The 15,212-nt window shown below is 37.2% G+C and overlaps 1 protein-coding gene across 3 annotated transcripts in view; it reads right to left on the reverse strand.

The window, feature by feature from the left end:
• The window catches only part of TMEM182 (transmembrane protein 182), a 103,312-nt gene extending 88,424 nt beyond the window's left edge, over positions 1-14,888 (reverse strand). For 2 of the 3 annotated variants that reach the window (XM_081833335.1, XM_006733384.3), the window contains exons 1-3: positions 14,591-14,887; positions 14,254-14,353; positions 12,558-12,656 (exon numbers count right to left, since the gene is read on the reverse strand). In XM_081833335.1, the coding sequence (XP_081689461.1) occupies positions 12,558-12,656; positions 14,254-14,353; positions 14,591-14,722 (331 nt within the window). In that variant the 5' untranslated portion in view covers positions 14,723-14,887. Of the gene's footprint in view, positions 1-12,557; positions 12,657-14,253; positions 14,354-14,590 lie in introns of all 3 variants that reach the window. The other variant, XM_081833334.1, reaches the window with a different exon arrangement.
• Between the last annotated feature and the right edge of the window lie 324 nt (positions 14,889-15,212).

Here is a 15,212-nt window from a genome sequence, read left to right on the forward strand (position 1 = left end):
CTAGAGGGGAGGGCGGTGGGAGGATGGGTTAGCCTGGTGATGGGTATTGAGGAGGGCACGTTCTGCATGGAGCACTGGGTGTTATGCACAAACAATGAATCATGGAACACTACATCTGAAACTAATGATGTAATGTATGGGAATTAACATAACAACCAAAAAAATTTTTAGAAAAGGGCATAGGTCAATGAAATTTAAAACGGAACACTAATAGAAAAAAAAATGAAAAAAAAGCAGGACTTTGAAAAGTTCAACAAAATTAACAATCTTCTAACAATACTGACAAATTAAAAATAAGACACAAATTTCCGATATGAGGAATGAAACATGGGACATCACCATAGATACTGCATACATAAAAAATAAAAAGGGAATATTTTGAACTATACATGTAAATTTTACAACTTAGATGAAATGAACCAATTCCTAGAAAAACACAAACTATCAAATCACTTGTTAAATACATAATCTGAATAGCCCTGTAACTATTGAGGAAATTGAATTTATAATTTTAAATTCCCTGAAAGTTAAATCTCCTGACCCAGATGATTTCATTAGTAAATTCTATCAAACATATACATTTAAAGAGAATTAACACCAATTCTCCACAATCTCTTCTTGAATACAGAAAAAGAGAAGACACTTCCTAATTTACTTTATGAAATCATTATTACAGATCCTTAACCTAGATAAGCAGTAAAAAAACTACAGACCAATATCCTTCATAAATACAGATGCAAAAATCCTTAATAAAATATTAACATAGAATTCAGCAATGTATAAAAAGAATTATTTATCATGAACATATGGGTTTATTCCTATGACAAGAGGCTGGTGATTCAGTATTTGAAAACCAATAAATGTAATATATGATATTAATATGATAAAGAAGAATAGTATTGTGATCATATCAATTGATGCAGAAGGAAACATTTAACAAAATTCAACACCCATTTATGACAAAAAACTCTCAGGAAATAAGGAGTAGAGGGGAACATCCTCAAGTTAATAAAGAACATCTGCACAAAAAAATCTATAGGAACATCATACTTAAGGGAAAAATACTGAATTGTTTCTCCTGAAGACTAGAAATGAGGCAAGACTGTCTGCTCTCACTGCTGCTATTCACCATGATACTGGAAGTTACAGTCTATGCAATAAGGCAAGAAAAGGAAATAAAAGGCATATAAAAAAGCAAGGAAGAAATAAGACTGTCCGTATATGCCAACGACATGACTCTTTATGTAGAAAATCCCAAATAATCTACAAAAAATAAAAAATAAAACAAAACAAAACCTCCTAAAACTACTAAGTAAATTCAGCAAAGAAGGTCTCAGAATACAATGTAAACATTAAAAAATCAATTAGATTTCTATTATCAATAAACACATAGAAACCACAATTTAAAATACAGTAGCAGTTATGATTGCTCAAAAAATTGAAATACTTAGATGTAAATCTAATAGTGCACATTCAGGATTTGTAAGCTGAAAACTATAAAATGCTGGTGAAAGAAATTAAAGAAGATCTAAATAGATGGAAAGATATATTGCATTCACAGATTGGATGACTCAACATAATAAAGACACAACATAATAAAATTAATTCTTCCCAAGTTGATATAGGCAATTCTAACATCCAAGAAAGATTTTTTCATAGATAAAGAAAAGACTATCCTAAATTTCATAATGAAATGCAAAGGATCTAGAATAGCTAAAATAATTTTGAAAAAGAACCTAGTAGGATGAATCATTCCCACTCTAACTTCAAGATATAGCTAAAGTAATCAGGATGGTGTGGCAATGGCAGAGAGACAGACATATAGATCAACAGAACTGGACACATAGTCCAGAAATAGTCCCACACAAGTATAACCAATTATACTTTAACATGTGTACAAAGGCAATTCAATGAGGGAAAGACAGTCTTTCCAACAAATGGTGCTAAAGCAGTGGAACACACATTTGAAAAATTGTAAATCATACACCTTACACAAAAGTAACTCAAACTGGATCATAGATTCAAATGTAAAACATAAAACTAAAAACTTTTAGAAGAAAAGAGGTGAAAATCTTCAGAACCTGGGGCTTGGTAAAAAGTTCTCATATATGACACCAGAAGTATGATCCATTAAAGAAAAACTCCATAAATTGAACTTCATCAAATTTGCAACTTTTACTCTGTGAAAGACCTTGTTAAGGTGATGAAAAGATAAGGTACAGATTGGGAAGAAATGTTTGGAAAACACATATTCAGTAAAAGACTCATCTAGAATATATAAAGAACTTTCAAAATTCACAGTAATAATCATTTGATTAGAAAATGTGTTGATAATTATTGTGCTCACTTTGGCAGCACATATACTAGAAAATATGTTGATAATTATTGTAAATGTTTGGAAATTTCTACAATGAAATACTTTTAAAAACTATGAAAAGGGGGCACCTGGGTGGATCAGTCATTAAGCGTCTGCCTTCAGGTCAGGTCATGATCCCAGGGTCCTGGGATCGAGCCCCGCATCGGGCTCCCTGCTCCGCGGGAAGCCTGCTTCTCCCTCTCCCACTCCCCCTGCTTGTGTTCCCTCTCTCGCTGTGTCTCTCTCTGTCAAATAAATAAATAAATAAATAATCTTTAAAAAAAAAAAATACAAAAAGGGAAAACTGATATTTTAAGGTACATAGCAGTCTGGACTAAGAGTTTTGTTTTGTTGTGTTGTGTTACTGGTATTGTCCACTTAATAGATTTCCTTACTGGTTGTTAAATAATTTTAAAAGGACCGTGCCAGATTCAGACAAATCTTTATTTCCTAATATCTTTGTGTTAGCCATCTGGAATATAGCAAACCTCCTAACTGGTCCGCCTGATTCCACATTTGACTTTCCCCAGTCCATTAACAATACAGTAACTGGAGAAATTCTTTTATAACACAAATCAGGTCAAAACCATTCATTAACCCCCTTTTCCTCTCATTCAGAACATGAGCCAAGGTCCTTACACTGGCCCAACCTCCCCCTACACCCTCCACCTCCCTCACCATCTCCTCTACTCTACTCCCTCCATCTCTTCCTGCTGTGCTGACTACTTTTGTGTTCTTTGCACACATCAGGCATGTTCTAGCCTCTGGACTTTACATCTCATGTTCCCTCTACCTTGAACACTCTTCTGGACATCACATGGCTCACTCCCTCACTTTCTACAAGTCTCCACTCCATATCATTTTCTCAGAGCCAAGCTTCCCTCTGACCACATTACAGAGTTCTTATTACCCTCACTTCTGTCAGCCGCTTGTCTCCAGCCTCTTTCCATGTTTTGTTTTTCCAGGGCACTGTCATCTTCCAATATGCTATATAATTGACTTATTTTATCTTGCCTTATGTATCTCCCCTCTCCAGAATGTCAGCCCTACAGGGACACAGATTTCCATCTGTTTTGTACCCTGCTGCTCCCCAGAACCTAGAACAGTGCCTGGTACATAGTATGTGTTCAATAAATATCTGTTGAATGAATTTTAATCAAAATTACTAGATAAACAGTGGCAAAGCTTGGCTGATACAGATGTTAATATTAACTATCTTGTACCAGGATGATGGTGATCATGATAATGATAATGATAATGAACACTACTTTTGAAGTCCTTATTCTTTACTAGAAAATCTATCAAGTGCTTGATGTGACTGCACACACACATACACACACACGTACACACTTCAGAGAGCAGGAAGCATTTCACTGGGGAGAAGCTATGATGAATTCACATGTCTTCATGAGGACTTATTTCCAGTGCTCTAAATTGGTATATTGCCATAAAAATAGCTGACATTTATTGAACACAAACTACAGGGCAACTACTCTGCTAAGCATTTGTATTATTATCTCCTCATTTTAACAACTGTGTGAGTTAATACTATACTAATCTCCCCTTTACCAACAAGTACAGTGAGCTTTGTGGAGGTAAGGAAGCCAGAGCCAGGAAGCACTGGTTCCAGGTAGTGAACACAGACATACTGGCTGAAAGTTCAGCTTTTAAGTCCCATAGAACCCTTACCACAAGCCAGCCCCTGTGCTAAGTTCTCTCTGTACAGCATCCATCTAGTCCTCAAAACAGGGATCAAGGAACCATGGCAAGTTAGCTGGATGACACAGCCCCATTCAATCAGGGCTAGCAAACTCATAACCTCTGTAGTCACCTTATTTAATATTGAGATTGCCTCCACACACACACACTATCCCCTTTTATTTCCCTCCAACTACTTGACTGACTTATTTTGTCTATCATCTGCCTCCCCCCTACGATGAAAGCTTCATAAAGGCAAGAATTTAGGGCTGACACTAAAGCACCCAGGACAGTGCCCAGGATACAGTAGTTCTTCGACATTTTTTTTCCATTGGATTGAGTAAATATCTTTCCTAAGAACAGACCCACAACTTGGAGCAGAAGCAGTAATATTTAAAGATGAGAGAGACCCAGATCAGCTCCTTGCTCTTTTTTTTGTCTGCATATTCTGCATGGAAGAAGGAAATAACCATTATTTATGTGCTTTTGAGCCTTGGAGACTTGGAGTTGGGCACAGAATGTACACAGTATGAGTATAATTCTGAAGAAGAGCCTGGGTCCTCAGAAGTGTTAGCAATGCATATCTAGAGTGTCCCAGTAGTTCTCATCAGAGGTGATTTTGTGCCCACCCAGCCCAGAAAATTTGGCTATGTTAAGAGACATTTTTGATTAGCACAACTGAGGGGGTGCTAATGGCATCTAGTGGGTAAAGGCCAGGGGTACTGCTAAACATCCTCCAATGCACGAGACAGTTCCACAACAAAGAATTATCTGGCCCCAAATGTCAATACTGCTAAGGCTGAGATAGCCTGGCACCAAGAGGTTCTCTATGATTGGAGGAGATTTCTACTTCTGAGTGTGACTGACATTTTAAGAGATATCACCAGAAGTCTCTGGAGAGTCTGGAGCCTGTCCTCTGTGAAGGGAAGCCAAGCCACAAACACACAGTCTTGTTTACAGAAGGTAATCTCCCCCATTAGTGCAGGGATGTTACATAAGCTGTCAATCAATCCTTAGATGTACATGAATAAATTGTAGGGAACACAAAATAACACCCTCTGAAACAGTGATTTTTAATTACAGCCTTGATATTGGGCCCTGGAACTGGAAAGCCAACTGTATCCTCATGAGCTACAGCTTTGGAAGGCTGAGTGAGCGGCCCTATGAGTGCCCTCCAACATGAATGCAATAGAGCCTTCCCTGGGTAACAGATAAAAAGTTAGCTAGAAATCAGAAACTGCGGGCACCCTGTAATATCACACTGTTTCTGTTGCCATGGCTGTGTAATCCCAAATGTCTGAGTGAATAGTAGGATATTGAGTGGATGTTAAGGTATCTCTCAATATCTAGGTACTTGACATTTATGACCAAAAAAAAAAAAGGAACTGTATTTTCCATCATATTTTGCAGTGTAAGTTTTTTACTATACAACTAAAGCAGAACAGAAGGAAGTTTGGTAAATTTAAGACAATGTCCAGATTCACCATATTTGAACATGAGAAAATTGGTAAATAAGACCCAGCTACACCAGCATTATTGATCAGGAAGCAGGAGGTCATCCCAATGAAATTAGATACCTAGGACATGTTGATATGTCTTCTTAGTTATTTAAGTATTTACATTAACTTTAGACTCAAATCCTAATTCATTTCTGTGCTATTTAAAATTGTCAAATATAAGGGTATTTATATTTTATTTTGCCTTTTATAGTAAAGCAAGATGGTGTCCTTGTGTGTGTGTGTGATTGTTTTTATAAGGACTTTGTATTCTCTGTAAATCCTGTGCTCTTTTGGTAGCTACTCCAAGTTCAAGTGCTGGCTAATCACAAAGGTCTCAACTTCCTTGCTGCCCATTCCCTAAACATCCCGTATGAGGGTTCACACCCCCATCATTCTGTTGCTCTGCCCGCTTTATGAGCATCTCTGCTTTCTGACCTCTCCTTTTGGGAGAGGAGAAGGAGGAGGAAGCCTGGGGTAGGGCTATCCTCAGGAGACAGAATGTGCAGGAAAACAGAATGGTTCCCTGGGGGAGGAAGGGCATTGCCAGGAAAAGAGGGCAGGGCCCTCAGGTCTAATCCAAAGGAAGAGGCAGTAAGCAGGAGTGGGGTACAGAGCAGTGGGCCTACAAGTCTCAGGCCAAACCAGCAGGGCATGTGGGTTTAGGTTTAGAAAGAGATGCCTCTGTAGCTGAGTCTTCGGTGGGTACAGCTATCAGTGGCCACTAGAACTCTTGCATTATCCCATCTTTCCAATTGCTTCGTGCCCCTCTCATTCCCACTCACTCTGCATTTGTCACTGAGGGCCACCACCTCCTTCCCAAGAATCTCCCCACCACCAAACCCTCTGACTGAGCAGACAGCCTGCTCATCATCTTGCTTCTCAAGGCTTCTTTTTCTTTCGCCTTTGTGGACTGTCTTTGCTTCTTTCCTTCTCCCCCTAAGTATAATTGATATTTTACCACCTCCTTTTCTATGACTTTTTTCTTAAAGATTATATCTGATATCAAAAACCACCTCTGGGGCGCCTGGGTGGCTCAGATGGTTAAGCGTCTGCCTTCGGCTCAGGTCATGATCCCAGGGTCCTGGGATCGAGTCCCGCATCGGGCTCCCTGCTAGGCGGGGAGCCTGCTTCTCCCTCTGCCTCTCTCTCTCTGTCTCTAATGAATAAATAAATAAAAAAAAAAATCTTTAAAAAAAAAAAAAACACCTCTGTAATTCCTCATCAGTATCTGCTGTTCTAATTAATGTCTTTTAGGGAAGTCAGTTTTGCACAGCAAGCTACACGCTGAATTATTTCGCAATGGTGTTTTAGCATCAACCCAACTATAAAATGTTGAAATCCAAACTAAATCCCCATCCTCCACTTTCAAATGTCACCCCCTCCTCCTAGTGCTCATATTTCTGTCCTCCTTACCAAATGTTCTTAACTGAAATAATTCACAGTTCATTACTGGTTGGCAAGCAATGTGGTACAATGGCATGATGCAACAAAGAAAACCTATTCCTACCTTCTGATTCACCATTCACACTTCTGTAAATATAATCCAAAGAGTTAATGCAAATTATGAAACATGTTACATGCCTAAAATTATTTTTATTTTTAAAGTTTTTTATTGTTTATTTTTTTCACAAGATTAGTTTTAATGTGGAGGTAGCAACTAACATATTTAAAATTTAAGAAATCATTAGGTAAAAATGTGGAGAAACGACTGCTAACTTAGAAAAGATACATGTTTATAATAATTAAAACGATGTACAATATGCATATAAAAGGATTGGCAAGAAATACCCTAAAATAGTATTTATCATTGGGATGGAGGTGATTATCTTACACTTTATTGCACATTGTTTAAATTATGAAGAATTATGCCTTCTTCAAAAGGGAATTTCTTCATCATCCTTGATTCCTCCAGCTTTCTTTTGTTTGGCTACCAAGTTTTACACATTAACTCTTTTTTTAATTTTTTTTAAAGATTTTATTTATTTCTTTGAGAGAAAGAGCACAAGCAGGGGAAGCAGCAGGCAGAGGGAGAGGGAGAAGCAGGCTCCCCCCTGAGCAAGGAGCCCTGATGCAGGGCTCTATCCCACGACCCTGGGATCATGACCTGAGCCAAAGGCAGCCGCTTAACCAACTGAGCCACCCAGGCGTTCCTACACAGTAACACTTTAAATATCATCTATTTCCTTTATTCCGTTTTCATCCTTGCTGCCCCGCCCTCAAACTCTGAGGACTTGTTGATCTTTTAAGGGATCAGCACTCAATCCCAGCCCTTCTCCTTTCTCCTCCTCTGACTAGAGAGCCAACAACTCCAGGTCCCAGCCTACAGTGGCCACATGACACTGCCTTGATGACTACAGCATTGGCAGAAATCTACTGGAGAATTCTAGGGACACTGTGCTCTTCTGAAGAGGGAAGAGCATGGCGGCAACTGTGCACCTCCCAAGGATGGTGGGAGGAAAGCCTGAAAGCTCCTGGGGCCCTGACGGCATCGTTGTGGCCGCTGCTTCTGACCTTGCTGTGGAAGGAAAACTGCCCTTATTTTTTAGCTCATTAGTTTTCTGTCACTTACAACCTAACACATGGCTGACTAATGTGCCTACCTGCCTCCTTCCTGTTCTAGTCTTCCATAATCTGCTTTACCCTACAATTTTGCATTAAGGGTGAAGAAAGAGAAGATCAGAAAATAATACGAAATAAATAAACATTGACAATAAAAGCAAAGGACTGCTGACATGTGAAAGTAGTGTTGAAGACCTAAGAATTATTTTTAAAAGTATGAAAAACAATTTAAGAGTAATCTAAGTCCACTTAGTAAAGGTTTGAAAAATTCCTACATGCACCAACAGTTCCTTAGTGCATCAGTATTAGTACCACAGCATAGGGTAACAAGGAGACTCTCCCAAAGTATTCATTTAGCACTCAGTCTATAGTGGGTACACCAGTGAGCCAAACACACAAGACATCACTGCCATGGAGCTTAGAGTTGAACTGGGAAGGAAATTCATAATTACACAAGTAAACAAAATCTGTGCTATGGATAGTCAAATTAAAGAATGGCTCAGTCAGTACAGCATGCAACTCTTGATCTCAGGGTTGTGAGTTCTAGCCCCACGTTGGGCATGGAGCATACTCAGAAAAAAAGAAAAAAATGGTCTTGATAAAGGAGAACCTGGTCTAGCCCATGTACTAGTGGAGCAGAGGGCTGGCAAGGAAGTCTTCCTTAGAAAACTGAAGTATGTACTAGCTTGGAGGATGAGCCTGCTTGTTAGAGAAATGAAGGGAGGAGATTTACTAATCTCTAGTAAAGATTAGATGGCCTCACTAACTAGGAAACATGCACTTTCAATCAGGTAAAACTCTTCTAACGAAGGGAGAAGGGGGAAGAAGGAAAAGCATTTGGAGAGGAGGGACGCCATGTACAAAGGCCCTAAAGCATGAGGGCAAACACTGATTCTGAGAAACTCAAGGAAGGTCATGTGTGTGTGTTTGTTCCAACTCACCAAGAAAAGGAGAAATTATGTTCAATATATTCTGCTTAAGAGGAAAGCCAAGGAGTTTTTGCACTAAGTCATTCCATAGAGATATGTAAGCATTTACTAAGTACCATGCACTATACTAGGTCCTGGTTCTGGGATATAAATATGAGTAAGATATATTCTGTGCCTTTAGGAAGTTCCAACAAATAAAGAAACTAAGGTAAACAATTACAGTTACTTAAAATGAGCACTTTTATATAGGTGTGGCCAAAGGCTATGGGGACACCAACAAAATGACTAATTCACTCAGGGGCTCAATTATCTAGAAAATTAATCTATGTTCTGTACATCATTCCAAATGATACGGAATACACGGACTGTGATTGAGTTTAATCATGAAACAAACCAGAAAATCTAAATTCTGACAGATATCAAAAGGTAATGGAATTGTTTAAAGGACTTCGAAGTACACAATCCTACTTTAACAACCTCTCTAGGCTTGGGCAACCATTCAAATAACTAGATTTGAGCATAACCAAATTTTAGAATATGTATTTGAGGCAAAAATAAATAAAGGAAACACTAAATTAGACCTTATCAGGATCAGATAGAAAAGTAGAAAAAGCCAACATAATGTTAGAATTGTTCTTTTGCTGAGATCCAATGAAAAGACTTATACTTAAAAAGATTTAATGGCAAACACTAAAATTTGCCTTTTCATTCACTGTAGTTTATAAGATTATCAATAAAGAAAATCCAGAGACTTGGGCCTTTGCATCAGTTCTGCCAATGATCAGCTGTGTGAAAACAGTGTCACGTGGTTTCTCTGAGTCTCAGTCTCCATGTGATGAAATAGAATAATTTCATCAGTAGCATCCAATGATTGCAAAATAGTCTTTCCAGAAAAATTAAATACCACTATATTATTTTCACTGATTTCAATACTGGCTAACTGCAACTGCAAAAACTCAAGAGAATACAAAGCCGTTTTACCAATTATTTGCCAGGCTGGAATGCACCAGATTTTACAAACAATACTTTGAATTTAGCCAAGATAAATTAGCAAATGTATAATGCCTGATCATTATAAGGCTACATGAAGCCAAAGAGTGGCTATGGAGTCTAGTAAAGATTAGATGGCCTCACTAACTAGGAAACATGCACTTTCAATCAGGTAAAACTCTTCTAACGATATCTATGGCCCTTCTCTTGGATAAAGGAAACCATAAGAAAAAAATCACCCAAATACAATGTTAGATATCACTGTACATTATTATGAAGGTAAATGAAATAGGTATATGCTATTTCTGTTGTAGGACATACTTCTTCCTGTCTCAATTATTTTTGCTAAAGTGTTTGATAAAGTTGCTTAAAGTGAATAGGGAGTTACAATATGTGAGCCAAAGAGGAGTCTGATAATTTAAAACAAAAAAAATTGGAATATGGTTTTGTCATCGGATCCAAAAAATGACACAGTAATTATATGCAGTGCTACATAATAATTCTAAGCATAATTGCAGTATAATTTTTGTGACATGCATTTACTATCCATCTCCATCATAATTATTATGTTTAGATCATGTCACCTTGTTTTTCAGGTGCTCTTCTATTTCCTTGAGGTGCAGACTTTTCAAATATGTAGATTCATTTTAAAATATATATTGTCCACGATACCTATCTCATCATAGGACCTGAACATATGAGTATCAACAATAATCCTAATTATCTATGCAAATACCTGATGCTGTGGAAAGTCAACCCTGTACCATTTCTTAGTCCATTTTACAAAAATAAGAATGTCAGGGGAATACTTTTTTTGCAACTTTTTGTAATACAAAATGATTTCTCCTACTCTTTGCTATGCCATCTCTTCTCTTATCAGTGAGAAGGTCCATGTCACATAGGATACAAAGGGCTTTGACAAATGGGAACTGCCTTGTGCAGTTTTCAATGGGAAAGAGCATCCACACTGCACATTCTCAAGGCCAAAATCCATAGCCATTTGAAGCACAAGCGACTTTGATGGACAGGCATGGCTGTGTGTCAGCTCACCTATTTTCCTATCCAGACCCCACATCCACTCCATAAAATGTGTTAATCATGTGATATAAGCAGATGTTATATCCTTCAGCAAACTTAAAATTATAAGGTATAGAAATACATATTTTTATAAAAAGATGAAAAAATTATGCATGCTGTAAAGATCTGTTAAGATTTTTGATGGTTAATCTTATGCATTAATTTGGTTAGACTACCCATAATGGGGGTGGGCCTCATCCAATCAGTTGAAGGCCTTAGAACAAAGACTGAGGTTTCCTAAAGAAGACATTCTACCAGCGTTTCCAGCCTTCAGAGTCAAGACTGCAATAGCAACTCTGATCCAGTCTGCAGGCTTGTCCTACAGATTGTAGACTTGCCAGCCTCCACAATGCATAAGCCGATTCCTTAAAATCTCTCCATCAATCCAATAAATCAATCATTTTCACTCCCCAACCCCCACCCCCACCTGTATACCTCTTACTGGTTCTCTGGAGAATACTGACTAATACAAGTTTATTCAGAACATTAAATACATTACTTATTATCTTTGAAAAAACAAGTATTTTTGTCCCTGTTTATGACGTTGGTAAATTCTGAACCAACTCTTAATGTTAAGATTATGATAAACACCCTTTATTAAAAACTTCATGAAACCAGCTGAGAATAAAGCTGACACATTGAGTTCACATACTTTCCATAAAACTAGATTTAAGCATATATTATGTATTTTCTGTACAAACTAAGTTTGTGTACTTTCCCTAGAACGAACAGTATGAAAATATAAAAGAAACTAGGTAATCGTGACTCTCAGTTAATGATATTTGACTATTCTTCTTCTATGAGTTATCACATATAACAAAGTTCAGTCATTTTGTAGGAAAACAGTAGTATAATCATATTTGTATGTGCAACAGCTGCAAAAACAATGTTGTAAAGGTAGGGTGTATATTACAATTATTTTTCATTGTAAGACTAGTTTCAGGTGAGTTAAACCCATAAGAAGCAGTTGTTCCTAATAAACATCATTATTTCCACATCAGAAAACACACGTAAAAAAATATCTTTATAAGTAGCAAGTAAATTAGAATGGCTTTCCTTTTTTTTTTTTAAAGATTTTATTTATTTATTTGACACAGAGAGAGAGACAGCGAGAGCAGGAACACAAGTGGGGTGAGTAGGAGAGGGATAAGCAGGCTTCCCACCGAGCAGGGAGCCCAATGCGGGGCTCGATCCCAGGACCCTGAGATCATGCCCTGAGCCGAAGGCAGACGCTTAATGACTGAGCCACCCAGGAGCCCCTCAATGGTTTTACTTTTAAACCTAAATTATATTCAATTAGAATTATAAATGGTGTATTAAAAATGGCATCCTATTATTTTATATATAACAGATTGATACCAGAGAAAATGTTGAAATGATACATGTTAAATTATTTTTTTCAGAAAAACAAGTCCCTCTCAGAGGCATTCTATGGACAGAGGTACTTACTAATAGCAGAATCATAGGAAGTTGAGTTGTGCTCTCCCCTCATGAAGGGATATGGTGACAGGTAAGCATGTGCGCAGTTCTTTGATGGTGGCTGATTGGCTAGAAAGGAGACCAAACAAAGGTAGTTATTATTGAGAGAATGAGGTGAAGACTCATTCCTAACAGAAGAGAAATGTGGGATCTGGATCACACAAGCTAAACAAACTGCAGGTTAGATCAATAGGTTCAAAGAACTGTTGAATGAAGGGGAAAAACATCAAGCAGCTCAGGGGACCTGGAAAGTGGATTCATCCAAAACATCTAGCTCATTACATAGTTCAGTGCAGAGAATGCCCCTAATATCACCTTAAAATTAAAGGCACTACACTTCATTTATTTTCACAACCATATCCTCCAGTTTCTAACATGATGCCTAGTGCATAGTTAAGTATTCAAAAAGTAATTGTTTTAAAAATCTAATAAACTTAGATTTAACCTTGATCAGTTCTGATTAATATAAAAAGTATCCTATATTCTATTTTTAGGGAACAAATTGGAAATGATAGGTCATACAAGTTAATAATTCAAATGCATTTTTAGTATTTGGAGAAAATACAAGAAAAAACTTTTATGTTGTTTGAAAACTTGAAGATTTCACTGTGTACCCTTTAAGGAGGAGTGAAATTCTTCCTTTCTCTAAGTCCTTGGCAAAGTCTTCCTCTTGCACAGTCTGACTTACTCTATCAAAGTCTAAATACTTTTTATTGGCAGATTGCATGCTTTTTCTCTTCCCCAAAATGACTGTGAGAAACCTGTCCACTATTTCTTGCAAAATTTCATTTCATCATTACTTGGTTACTTTTACACATGCCAACTTGCTGTCAGCTTGCTTGTCTTCTAAGATCTCATATTTTTATTATATATTCTTTATTATATGAGTAAATGCCAGATTTTGATATATCACAGGAGTATGTGATAAGGAGACTAATAATTTCAACCTATAATAACCTTCAGGGTAATAAGCAGTTCTTTTATTGTCGAATGCAATAAGATAAAAGCTAGTGATTTTCAATGAATTGATTTTCAAAGATTAATATAATATAGGAAATACAGTGAAAAGAATGCCTCATATTTTTAAGAGGTTATTCTACTTCAAAAGAGAACTTTCAAGTTTCTATAAGAGAATGCAAACATCAAAAGCCAGGCATTTCTTGATATTGCCTACAAATATGGTTAAAGCCCAAAGAGAGTGAGCTTTCATCCACTGTTGCTGGTAATTAAGTTTCATTATAAAAAGAAAAGAATTTTTAACTTTAAAGCCATGAATATAAAATAACACATCTCTATTTCTAAATTTTTAAATTTGAGATTTCAAGGGTTGATAGCCAAAAAAAAGAAAAAAATTATTTGCAACACAGCAGTAATAGACACTTGAGAAAAATATTATAGGTAATATCAAGGATTTTTGTTGTTGTTGTTAGTGTATTTTAAATAAGAGCAAGGAAACAGCATATAATTCAGTTTTGCCATAAATATTCAGACTCCTACTTTAAGTTAGAAAATAAAATAATTATTCCTATAGCCATTTCTACTTACTGAAAAAGAATCACTTCATGAGTCTTTTGAAGATGTCCTATCAAGATTCTACAGTTAAGAATCGAAGCTGTTCATTCTTATTTTAATGACAAAGGGGAAAATAAAGCTAAATTGCACTTACTGTACCAGAACTTCCAGATACTGGAATCATTCTCTTCCGCAATCCCATTAAACCAACATCTCCAGAAGAATCCTTCATGGTGGAAAGTGACGCTCTCTATCTACACAGAACACAAATGAAGTAACTTGCTGTCAACACAAAGTACATACCTAAATTATCACATCCAGGAAAATGTTAAAGCAATGTATTTTATCCCAAATAATAATGGTCAGTAGCTTTCTACCTATTTCTTCTGTGAAGAAATAGGCACTCCACTACTATTCTCTGATTTCAAGAGGATACATAAGGCTATCTTCATCCCTACCAAGTACATCAGTATTTGGAAGAAGAAACGCACATTCTGTTCACCTGAACACTTCCCCACTTCAGTTGCAAGAAGCCAATAATCTGATCCAAAAGCCACCAAAAAGAGTAAAACCCCCAAAGCACCGAAGAGAGCCCCAAAGAAGACGGCAATATTTAGTCTCATTTTCAAGTCACTAGTTTCTCTTTAAATAAGAAATTAAAAAAAAATGGCAGACACCTAGCTTCTCAATTAAAAAAAAAAAGAAGAAGAAGAAAGATTTTTTGAGTGAGCAGGATCTTCTTGAGAAGCCTCTCCTAGCTCATGTTGTGGTGGCTTCTCACACCCAGTGGGTGGATTTGTGTTCCCTTTGCTCTCCCCTGGAGGGACTCCAGCCCAGCAGCTGAGAACGGCCAGCTATTTTAGGATACTGATTGAGGAGCTGTCTCTCTCCCATGGGAATCAAAAAATAGCTGACCTTGCCTTGACTGTAGAGAGGAGTATCAGGAGCTGGCTAGAATGGCCATTATTGCTGTTGGGTAATCCACAGAAGTGGAAAGAAGATGGGAGTGGTATGAAGTCATTGGCAGTACTGGCCCAACGTCTTAAGTGTCTGAACAAGCTCCTCTTAGTCTAGAATGACCATTACAACCCCAAAGCCAGATACTTAAGACTC

Source organism: Leptonychotes weddellii, chromosome 10, assembly GCF_054177405.1.
Source record: "Leptonychotes weddellii isolate Sample4059 chromosome 10, ASM5417740v2, whole genome shotgun sequence".
NCBI classification, from domain to species: Eukaryota; Metazoa; Chordata; class Mammalia; order Carnivora; family Phocidae; genus Leptonychotes; species Leptonychotes weddellii.